Source organism: Trichechus manatus, unplaced genomic scaffold (assembly GCF_000243295.1).
Source record: "Trichechus manatus latirostris isolate Lorelei unplaced genomic scaffold, TriManLat1.0 scaffold00207, whole genome shotgun sequence".
In the NCBI taxonomy this organism is placed as follows: Eukaryota; Metazoa; Chordata; class Mammalia; order Sirenia; family Trichechidae; genus Trichechus; species Trichechus manatus.
Genome location: NW_004444143.1, coordinates 2824595 through 2836811, shown reverse-complemented (window position 1 = coordinate 2836811; position 12217 = coordinate 2824595). Strand labels below are relative to the sequence as shown.

Genomic DNA, 12217 nt, shown 5'->3' with positions numbered 1-12217 from the left:
GACGTGGGGAATCAAGGGTGGAAAGGAGGAGTGTGCTGTCACAGTATGGGGAGAGCAATTAGAGTCACATAACAATGTATGTATAAATTTTTGTATGGGAAAAATTTTTTTAAAAAAGAGGTTTTTTGCACCAGATTTGCCCAAAGCAATACATCGTTTGATTTCTTGACTACTTCCATGGGTGCTGATTGTGGATCCAAGCAAAACAGAATCCTTGATAACATCAGTATTTTCTCCATTTATCAGGATGTTACTTATTGGTCCAGTTGTGAGGATTTTTGTTCTCTTTATCTTGAGATGTAATCCGTACTGAAGGCTGTAGTCTTTGATCTTCATCAGTAAGTGCTTCAATATCACTGGTGGTTAATGAGCCTTCCTCCAATCCTGATGCCACATTCTTCTTCATATATTCCAGCTTCTCGGATTATTTGCTCAGTAGACAAACTGAATACGTATGGTAAAAAGATACAACCCTGATGCACACCTTTCCTGACTTTAAACCACGGACTATTCCCTTGTTCGGCTTGAACAAGTGCCTCTTGGTCTATATACAGGTTCCTCATGGGCACAATTAAGTGTTCTGGAATGCCGATTCTTCACAATGTTATTCACAATTTGTTATGATCCACACATTTGAATGCCTTTGCACAGTCAATAAAATACAGATAAACATCTTTCTGGTATTCTCTGCTTTCAGCCAAGATCCACGTGACATCAGCAATGATATCCCTTGTTCCATGTCCTCTTCTGAATTCATCTTGAACTTCTGGCAGTTCCCTGTCGATGCACTGCTGCAACCACTTTTGAGTGATCTTCAGCAAAATTTTTCTTGTGTATGAAATTAATGATATTGTTCAATAGTTTCTGCATTCTGTTGGATAACTTTCTTTGGAATGGGCAAAAATATGGATCTCTTCCAGTCGGTTGGCCAGGAAGCTGTCTTCCAAATTTCTTGACATAGATGAGTAAGCACCTCCAGTGCTGCATCCATTTGTTGAAACATCACAGTTGGTATTCTGTCAATTCCTGGAAACTTGTTTTTTGCCATTCCCTTCAGTGCAGCTTGGACTTCCTCCTTCAGTACCATTGGTTCTTGATCCTACGCTACCTCCTGAAATGGCTGAACATCAACAAATTCTTTTTGGTACACTGACTCTGAGCATTCCTTTCATCTTCTTTTGATGCTTCCTGTGTCGATCAATATTTTCCCCGTAGAATCCTTCAGTATTGCAACTCGAGGCTTGAATTTTTTCTTCAGTTCTTTCAGCTTGCGAAATGCTGAACATGTTCTTCCCTTTTGGTTTTCTAACTCCAGGTCTATGCACATTTCATTATAATACTTTACTTTGTCTTCTGGAGCTGCCCTTTGAAATCTTTTGTTCAGCTCTCTTACTTCATCAGTTTGCTTTAGCTACTCTATGTTCAAAAGCAAGTTTCAGAGTCTCTTCTGACATCCATTTTGTTTTTTTCTTTCCTGTCCTTTTAATGACCTTTCGCTTTCTTCATTTATGATGTCCTTGATGTCATTACACCACTCATCTGGTCTTGGGTCACTAGTGTTCAATGAATCAAATCCAGTCTGAGATGGTCTGTAAATTCAGGAAGGATATACTCAGGGTCATATTTTGGCTCTTGTGGATTTGTTCTAATTTTCTTCAGCTCAACTTGAACTTGCATATGAGTAATTGATGGTCTGTTCCACAGTTAGCCCCTAGCCTTGTTCTGACTGATGATATTGAGCTTCTCCATCTTCTCTTCCCACAGATGTAGTTGATTTGATTCCTACGTATCCCATCTGGTGAGGTCCACGTGTATAGTCACTGTTTATGTTGTTGAAAAAAAGTTACTTGTAATGAAGAAGTCGTTGGTCTTGCAAAATTCTATCATGCGATCTACGGAGTTGTTTCTATCACCAAGGCCATATTTTCCAAATACTGTTCCTTCTTTGTTTCCAACTTTTGCATCCTAATCACCAGGAATTATCAATGAATCGTGATTGCATGTTTGATCAATTTCAAACTGTAGAAGTTGGTAGAAATCTTCAATTTTCTCATTTTTGGCATTAGTGCTTGGTGCGTAAATTTGAATAACAGTCATATTAACTGATCTTCCTTGTAGGTATGTGGATATTATCCTATCACTGATGGCGTTGTACTTCAGGATAGATCTTGAAATGTTCTTTTTGACAGTAAATGTGGCGCCATTCCTCTTCAATTTGTCACTCCTGGCATAGTTGTATATGATTCTCTAATTCAAAATGGCCAGTACCAGTGCATTTCAGCTCACTAATGCCTAGGATATCAATGTTTATGCATTCCATTTCATTTTTGATGACTTCCAATTTTCCTAGATTCATACTTCGCACCTTCTATGTTCAGATAATTAATTGATGTTTGCAGCTGTAATTTCTTCTCATTTTGAGTCGTGTCACATCAGCCAATGAAGATCCCAAAAGCTTTACTCCATCCACGTCATTACAGTCGACTCTACTTTGAGTAGGCAGCTCTTCCGCAGTCGTATTTTGAGAGTCTTCCAATCAGAGGGGCTCATCTTCAGGCACTATACCAATGTTCTGCTGCTATTCGTAAGATTTTCACCGGCCAATTTTTTCAGAAGTAGACCTCCAGATCCTTCTTCCTGTTCTTAGTCTGGAAGCTCCACTGAAACCTGTCCGCCATGAATGACCCTGCTAGTATTTGAAATACCAGTTGCATAGCTTCCAGCATCACAGCAACACGTAAGCCACCACAGTACGAAAAATTGACAGACATGTGGGGATATACGTGTATAGATAGGTATATACGCCTGTATATATAAAACGAAACCCAATGCTGTTGAGTCAATTCTGACACAGTAGAACTGCCCCATAGGGTTTCCACGGAGTGGCTGGTGATTCGAACTGCTGACCTTTTGGTTAGCAGCCAACCTCTTAACCACGCACCACCAGGGCTCCTTAAGTATATATAGATGTAAGTATATGCATATGTGTATGCATCTATGTGACTGTATGTGCATATATTCATATATATAATAAACAGGGGACACAGTTATAGATACTTCTTAGACATAACCAAACACCTTGCAGGACTGGATTTCTGGGTTTGAAAGATTAAGACCATAGTCTCGTGGGACATCTCAGTCAATTGGCATGTTGTTGTTAGGTGCGGTTGAGTTGGTTCCAACTCATAGCGACCCTAGGTATAACAGAACAAAACACTGCCCCGTTTTGTACCATCCTCACAGTCGTTGCTATGTTTGAGCCTGTTGTAGTCACTGTGTCAATCCATCTCATCGAGGGTCTTCCTTTTTCACTGACCCTCTACCTTACCAAGCATGATGTCCTTCTCCAGAGACTAGTCCCTCCTGATAACATGTCCAAAATACATGAGACAAAGTCTTGCCATTCTTTTTTTTTTTTTTAATTGTGCTTTAGGTGATAGTTTCACCATCCTCACTTCTAAGGAGCACTCTGACCGTACTTTTTCCAAGACATACTTGTTTTTTCCTCTGGCAGTCCATGGTATATTCAATGTTCTTTGCCAACACCATAATTCAAATGAATTAATTCTTCTTCGGTCTTCCTTATTCATTGTCCAGCTTTCGCATGCATATGAGGCGATTGAAAACACCATGGCTTGGGTCAGGTGCACCTTAGTCCTCAAAGTGACATTTTTGCTTTTCAACACTTTAAAGAGGTCTTCTGCAGTAGTTTTACCCAAAGCAATACATTGTTTGATTTCTTGACTGCTACTTCCACGGGTGCTGATTGTGGATCCAAGTAAAATGAAACCCTTGATAACTTCAATCTTTTCTCCATTTATCATGATGTTGTTTATTGGTCCAGTTGTGAGGATTTTTGTTTTATGTTGAGGTGTAATCCATACTGAAGGCTGTGGTCTTTGATCTTCATCAGTAAGTGATTCAAGTCCTCTTCACTTTCAGCAGGGAAGGTCGTGTCATCTGCTTATCACAGGTTGTTAATGAGTCTTCCACCAATCCTGATGCACGTTCTTCATACAGTCCAGCTTCCTGGATTAGTTGCTCAGCATACAGGTTGAATAAGTATGGTGAAAGGATATAATTGGCGTAATGTAGTTCATAAAGGTATGTTCTACATCCTAGTATGGTGAGCAGTGTCTGGGGTCTTAAAAGCTTGTGAACGGCCATCTGAGATACAACTATTGGTCTTAACTCGTTCAGAGCAAAAGAGAAAAGAAACCAAAGACTTAAAGGAGAAATTAGTGTACAGGACGAACAGTCTACATGGACCACAGCCTCATCTACCCTAAGACAGAAGAACTAGATGGTGCCCAGCTACTACTACCTGTCACTCTGACCAGGGCCACAATAGATGGACCCTGATAGAATGGGAGAAAAATGCGTAACAGAACCTGGAATTCCAAAAAAAAAAAAAAAGAAAAAACAACCCAGACCTACTGGACTGGCTGAGACTAGAGGAATCCATGAGACTATTCCCTAGATACTCTTCAAACCTTGAACCGAAACTGACCCAAGGTCATCTTATAGCTAAATAACAAATGGCTCAAAAAATATCACCCATAAGTACTGTGCTCCTTTAAAAAACTACCTTTATGAGACCAAACGGTCAACAATTTCTTTAAAACAAAGACGAAAATGTAAGGGGGCAGAGAAACTAGATAATGGAACAACCAGAACGGAAACAACGAGAATGTTCACGCATTGTGAAGAATGTGACTCAAGTCACTGAACAACTTGTGTAGACACTGAATGGGAACCTAAACCGCTGTGTAAATCTTCACCAAAAACACAGTACTGTTTGAAAAAAAGAATATGAGTGCACGCGTCAGTTGGGTGCAGACACAGTTTTAATTCTCTGTTCCACATGCACCTGCTGAGAGACTGTGCCGTCTCAGTCTTCTTGTCTTCAGAATGGGTGTGTGAGAGTATCTCCCCTCCCCAGGTCATTTTGAAGACTTGTGCATTCAGGAAAGCACTGTGCCTGAGGCAGGCGCAAAGTAAGCGCTCTGGAAGTGTTTAGAAGTAATCGGGGCCCAGCCCGAGGCACAGACCATAGTCTTTAACCAAGTCTCCCTTCCCCACTGCTCAGGCCCCCTCACCTCATTCCCCACAGTGAACTGGATTGTGTTGTCTCGCTGCATCTTCAGGAAACCGTTTATATTCAAATAGAACCTGGCAGTGGGTGCAGGGCAGGCACAGGTGAAGGTCTCGGTTTCAGAACCCTCACAACTGCCTTCCACCCTATTCCCTCCCTTTGGTTTCCCCTGTATCCTTTCGGGATCTGGGGATGAGGAAGTCCCTCCCAGAGTCTACCCCATGAGCCGGGCTCAGGAAAGGGCACCTTTTCCTGGGGATGATGGGCCCCAGGCCATTGCTGCTGATATCCACATGCATGACCACGCTGCCGTTCTTGATGGGCATAGGCGTGTACCAGCTCATGGAACACACCTCCTCTGCATTACAGGCTTCTGTTGGAAGGCAGGGGACTCTGAGGCTGCTGGGGTCTCCCAGTGGCCCCCTCCAGTTCACAGACCACACTGGGATCTTCCATGCCCTCCTCTAGGCCATGGACCCCTCTGATCAGCCCCAGGTTCTCCTCCACAGCATGAACCCCACTGAGGCCTCCACCATCCCCCCTTTCCACCCTTCAATCACCGCAGGCTATGGCCTATCCAGGTACCCCCCAGGCCTACCTTTGCTGCGGAAGGGAGCTGCTTCCATCTGGATCTGTAGCTGCTCTATCTTCCATCGGCGGAAGTTGACTGGGGAATGGAAGGTGACCAGCACCACGGGCTTTAGCCCCGTCAGGTGGCCCTTACGGATCAGGGCCTCAGAGGGCTGAGGGTGAGATGGCACCACAGGTATGTCCTTAAGAAAGCCACTGGGCACCCCTGCCTTTACCCCACCTTTAGTAAGTAGCCTCTCTTCTGGGGCTGGGTGGGGACAGTCAGAGAACACAGTCTTGATTTGGGGCTGGGGTGGGGGAATGGGCCAGGCTAGGAGAGGGCAGAGGGTTAGGGGCTGTGGAGGGAGACAGGGAGGTCTTCTTAGAGTAGGGAAGTCCAGAGCCAGGGTCTTCAGACAGAATTTGGATGTAGGGAGCACACAGGAGAGGGCGGCATGGGATAAGCAAATACATCATGGAATACACCTGAACCCCAGAACTGCTAGTAGCCTCTTTCCTTACACCAGGGATTTCCAGTCCCACACCTGAAGTGGGCTTCCACCCTTGCTAGACTCTGTCACCCCCACCACTCAGAGGACAGCCAGATTTTGGGGCTGGGTCAAGAGGGTTGGGGGGTGGGATGAGGCAGTTAGCCAGGGAGGAACTGAGGAAAAAGGTGAGGGGGCAGCTAGGGACAACCTTTCAGAGATGCCAGGATCCTAAGGGCAGGCAGGCCTTAGAGTGGAGATGGAAGGAGGGAGGGAGAAGCGTGCTCCAGGTGTATGGAACAGCATAAGCAAAAGTATGGCGGCTTCCCCAGGAAGGGCTACACTCAAGCCTCTGTGTGTGCAGGGCTGTGGGACCAGGGCTAGGGATTTAACGAGTCCAACCATCTTTGCACGGCTCTTCTTCCTGAGGGATGCCTTGGCCAGGGCCCTTCCAATCCTGCCAACTATGCCAGTCTCCAGTCATACTTCTGGGTTCCCAATCATGGGGGAGAAGGTGCTGGTGGGGCGGGGCAACAATGGCCGCCAGCACCTGGTCCTGTTCACCTTCTCTCATGTGGACATTGCGGCAACCTCCTCACTATCTCCCTGTTCCCACTGCTGCTCCCTGTTCCCACTGCTGCCCCCTACACAGCTGGGGGGGTCCTGTGAACACCTGAGTCAGATCACATCACTTCTCTGCTCAGAACCTTCTCATGGCTCCATCTCACTGGGTAAAAGCTCAAGTCCTAACCATGGTCCACAGTTTCCTTCCTGACCTATCTCTTCCCACTCTCCCCATGCTCATTCTGCTCCAGTCACACAGGCCTCCTCATGGTTCCTCAGACATACCAACCTATTCCCATCTTTAGGACACTGCATTGTCTGTTCCTCTGCCTGGAATGCTTACCAGCTCTCCTCGTGACTGCCATTTTCATCGTTCAGGTCTCTGCTCAGAGAGGATTTCCCTAACCACCCCTCCCTTCTAACATATTGCCTCATTTTATTTTCTTCTTCACACTTAATCTCTAGCAGAGATCATTTTAGGTAATTGTTGATCATCTGCTTCCCCAGTGGAGTGAATCCATGAGAAAAAACCTGGCCATTTTGTTTACCACTGTATCCCCTGCAACAAGAAGAGGGCTTGTTTCATAGTACGTGTTGAATGAACAGAAAAGGTATTATTATCACACTTTTACAGATAAGGAAAGAAGGCTCATGGAGTAAAACCCTCTGTCCAGGGTCACACCCTAGTAAGTTACTAACACTCACTGAGCCCTTCCTATAACCAGATGCTGTGTAAGTACTTAACACATATTTAATCATTTAATACTCATAACAACCCTTTAAGGTATGATTATTCGCATACCCTTGATAAAGATGAAGAAACTTTGGAACAGAAAGGTTAAGTAATTTGCCCAAGATCACACAGCTATTAGTGGCAGAGCTGGGATTTGAACCCAGACATCCTGGCTCCCTGGGTGGTAAAAATGGTTTGCACTCGACTACTAATCTAAAGGTTGGCAGTTCGAACCCACCCAGTGGCACCATGGAAGAAAGCCCCAGCGATCTGCATCCGTAAAGATTACAGCCAAGAAAATCTTATGGAGCAGTTCTACTCTGTAACACATGGGTTCGCCATAAGTCAGAATGGACTCGATGGCAATGGGTTTGATTTTGGTATTATCCTGGCTCCAGAGCCCTAAGGATCAAGTATCATGTTGTACTTCCTCCAAGTAAATATTAATCAATGGCAGACTCAAACCCAGGTCTACAGCCTCGAGAATTCCAGTTCTAGACCACAACACTCTACTGCCTCTCAAGAAGCTTACTTGAGCCAAAAAAATTTTGCAGGAGAAGAACAAAGTTGGAGGACTCACACTTCAAAACTTACTACAAAGCTACAGTAATCAAGATTGTGTGGAACTGGCACAAAGACAGACATATAGAGCAATGGAATAGAATTGGGTCCAAGTAAACCCTGACATTTGTGGTCAATTTATTTTTGACAAGGGTGCCAGGACAATTCAATGGGTGAAAGAACAGTCTATTCTACAATAGTCCCCTGCAGAAGTTGGACCCCATCCTCACACCATATACCAAAATTAACTCAAAATAGATCAAAGCCATAAGGTAAGATCTAAAACTAAAAAGCTCTTAGAAGAAAACATAGGAATATATCTTTGTGACACTGGGTTAGGCAAAGCCTCCTTAGACAACATCAAAAGCACAAGCAAAAAAAGAAAAAAATGGACTTTAATTTGGATTTCATCAAAATTAAAAACTTCTGTGCTATTTTATGGTAGGTGAATTACATATCGATAAAAATAAAAACTTTTCTGCTTCAAAGGACACCATCAAAAAAGTAAAAAGATAACCCACAGAGTGGAATAAAATATTTGTAAAGCATGTATCTGATAAGGGGCTAGTATCCAGATTATATAAAGAACTTTCACAACTCAACAATAAAAGGACAAACAACCCAATTTTAAAATAAGCAATGGATTTGAATAGATATTTCTCCAAAGAAAATATACAAATGGCCAATAAGCACAGGAAAAGATGCCATCTGGGAAATGCAAATCAAAACCACAATGAGATACCATTTGACACCCTCTAGGGGTCACTACCATAACAGCAAGAATAGCTATAACCAAAAAGACAGATAATAACAAGTGTTGGTGAGGATGTGGAGAAAATTGAACGCTCATACACTGCTGGTAGGAATCTCTGGGTGGTACAAATGGTTAATGTGTTTGGCTGCTAACCAAAAGGTTAGAAGTTTGAGTTCACACACAGGCCCCTTGGAAGAAAGCCCTGGTAATCTACTTCCGAAAAATCAGCTATTGAAAACCCTATGAAACTCAGTTCTACTTTGATGCCCATGGGGTCACCGTGAGTCTGAGTTGATTTGATGGCAACTCGTAACATTACTGGCAGGAATGTAAAATGGCATAGCCATTTTGGGAAATAGTTAAACATAACCCAAAAGACCTAACAGAAGTAACACGAACAGACATACGCACACCTATGTTCACTGCAGCACTATTCACAATAGCAAAAAGATGGAAACAAACTAAGCGCTCTTCAACAGACGAATGGATAAATAAAATGTGATACATACATACAACGGAATACTACGCAGCTATTAATAATGATGACTCCTTGAAACGTCTTATAACATGGACAAATCTGGAGAACATTATGTTGAGTAAAATAAGTCAATCACAAAAGGACAAATATTGCATGATTCCACTTTTATAAAAAGACAAGAATAGGTATACAAACAGAAATCAGCGTTCATTGGTGGTTACCAGGGATGGGAGGAGGAGAGGGGGAATCACTTTAGATAGTAGGCACTTTTTATTTTTGGTGACAGGAAAGATAATACTGAATGTAGGTGAAGTGCGCGCAGCCTGACCGAGGTAAATGATGACGCTAAGAAGTACACGAGAATAAGGGATGTTTTTGGTAAATGCTGTATCATATACAATTTTGCAACAACAGCGATAACAACCAAAAATATGTGTGTAGTTACATAAATAAATATGTATACATACACGTGTACAGGAGATATATGTGGGTATATACGTGTGCATGTATATCTGGAGGCATATATACATGTAAGTGTGTGCAGCATACATATTATGTATATAATAAAGCACATTGGGAGAACAGTTATGGATACTTCCTAGACATAACCAAACACCTCACAAGATTGGTTTACTGGGTTTGAAGGCTTAGCACCATAGCCTCATGGGACAACTCGGTTGATTGGCACAACATAGTCCGTAAAGTTTATGCTCTACATCCTACTTTGGTTAAGTAGTGTCTGGAGTCTTCAAAGCTTGCGAGCAGCCATCTGAGATACAACTATTGGTCTCCACTTGCCCAAAGCAAGACAGAAAGAAGGAAACCAAAGACTCAAAGAAGAAACTAGTCTACCAGGCAAATAGTCTACACAAACTACAGCCTCATCTACCCTGAGACCAGAACTAGATGGTGCCCGGCTACCACTACCAATCGTTCTGACCACAACAGATAGTCATGGATAGAATGGGACAAAAAGGTAGAACAAAACTCAAATTCTTAAAAAAGGCCAGACTTACTGGACCAGTTGAGACTAAAGGAACCCCCAAGACTATTTCTCTGAGATACCCTTTAAACTCTGAACTGAAACCACTCCTAGCGGTCACCTTTCAGCTAAATAACAGATTGGCTCATGAAATAAACAATATTACTTGGGAGAACTGTGCTTCTTTAAAAAAAAAAAAAAATCATCTGTGTGAGACCAGATGGTCAACAGTTACTCTAAAGCAAAGACGAGAAGCTAAGAGGGAGCAGAGAAACGAGATTAACGGAAATGGAACAACCAGAATGGAAATAATGAGAATATTGACACGCTGTGAAAAATGTAACCAATGTCACTCAACAATACGTATAGAAATTGTTAAAAAAGAACCTAATTTACTGTGTAAACTTTCACCAAAAACATAATAAAATATTATTTTTTTAGAAGTTAAACATAGAGTTCCCATTTAAAAAAAAAAAAAAAAAAAAACCAAAAACCAAACCTGTTGCCATTGATTCCAACTCACAACAACCCTATAGGACAGAGTAGAACTGCCCCATAGGGTTTCCAAGGCTGTAATCTTTACGGTAGCAGGAAGCAGACTGCCACATCTTTCGCAGAGCAGCTGGTGGGTTCAAACCGCTGACCTTTGGTTAGCAGCCAGCGTTTAACCACTGTGCAACCGGGGGTCCTAAGAGCCTAGCAGTTCCATTCCTAAGTATATACCCCAGAGAAATGAAAGCATACGTTCACACAAAAACTTGTACGTGAACTTTCATAGCATCATTATTCATAATCGCCAAAAAAAGTGGAAAAGTATTCATCAATTGATAAATGGATAAACAAAAAGTGTTATATCCGTATAATGGAATATTATTCAGCTATAAAAAAGGAAGTTCTGATACATGCTACGAAATGGATGAACCTGGAAAACATTATGCTAAGTGAAAGCCAGACACAAGAGGCCACACATTGTATGGTTCCATTTACAAAAACGCCCGGAATAGGCAAATCCAGAGAGAGAGAAAGCGGATTAGTGGTTGCCCGGGGTTGCAGGGAGGAGGTGATGGGAAGTGACTACTAACAGGTATGGGGTTTCCTTTTGGGGGGATGAAAATGTCCTAGAATTAGTGGTTATGTTGCACAACTTTGGGAATATACTACAAACCACTGAATTGTACACTTTAAAATGGAGAGTTTTACGGAATGTGAATTCTATGTTTAAAAAAATACAGTAAAAAGAAAAGCTTACTTGAGCACCTACTATGTGCCTGGTGGGTTCCTGGGAACTGTACATAATCTTCGTGAATTCTTATGGCCCCCCTGAGATCAGATAGTGCCACCACTATTAAAATGTTAGCGATGAGGAAACTGAGGCTCACAAAATGAGCCCAATCTCGCTGTCCCCACTCACCGCTCCCTCGCAGGAGTAGTTGATCTTCAGGAAGTAAGGGAAGCCCAGGTATTTCTGCAAGGAGAAGTTGAGTGAATGTGCAGAGCCCAGTGGGGAGCGGGTCCACGACTCTCTTGTTGGCCTAACCCTGATCCCCTCACCTCTTCCAAGTCGATTGGCTCGTCCACCAGCGTTCTGAACACGCTCTCCACTGTGTCCACGGGTTCTTGATGAAAGAAGCGGTCGCTCGCACTGCTCTGGCCTACCCTGTCGAACTTGTTCAAGACAAACTGCCAGGTACACTCGTCATCCTCTAACGCCCACAACCTCCATGGCGCCAACAGCATCATCAGGAGTGCCTGCAGCACCTGCAGGACTAGAGGTCTCCGCCCCGCAGGGACCCTGGGGGACATCGCCGGGCAGGGAGCAACGTGGCTGGAACCTGGAGGTCAACGCCTGCCTGCTGCTTTTTGAGAGCACGCCCCGCCCCTGCTCCTGACCCCTCTCTTGCTCCGGGCTCCGCCTCTGCTGTTGCTCCGGGCTCCGCCTCTGCTGTTGCTCCGGGCTCCGCCTCTGCTGTTGCTCCGGGCTCCGCCTCTGCT

General features: G+C 43.5%; 1 protein-coding gene across 1 annotated transcript in view; it reads right to left on the bottom strand.

The window, feature by feature from the left end:
• Positions 1-11986, bottom strand: part of CATSPERG (cation channel sperm associated auxiliary subunit gamma) — a 43684-nt gene extending 31698 nt beyond the window's left edge. The window contains exons 1-5 of the mRNA XM_023742306.1: positions 11777-11986; positions 11637-11690; positions 5694-5838; positions 5342-5468; positions 5100-5172 (exon numbers count right to left, since the gene is read on the bottom strand). Coding sequence (XP_023598074.1) covers positions 5100-5172; positions 5342-5468; positions 5694-5838; positions 11637-11690; positions 11777-11965 — 588 coding nt within the window. The 5' untranslated portion in view covers positions 11966-11986. The remainder of the gene's footprint in view (positions 1-5099; positions 5173-5341; positions 5469-5693; positions 5839-11636; positions 11691-11776) is intronic.
• Between the last annotated feature and the right edge of the window lie 231 nt (positions 11987-12217).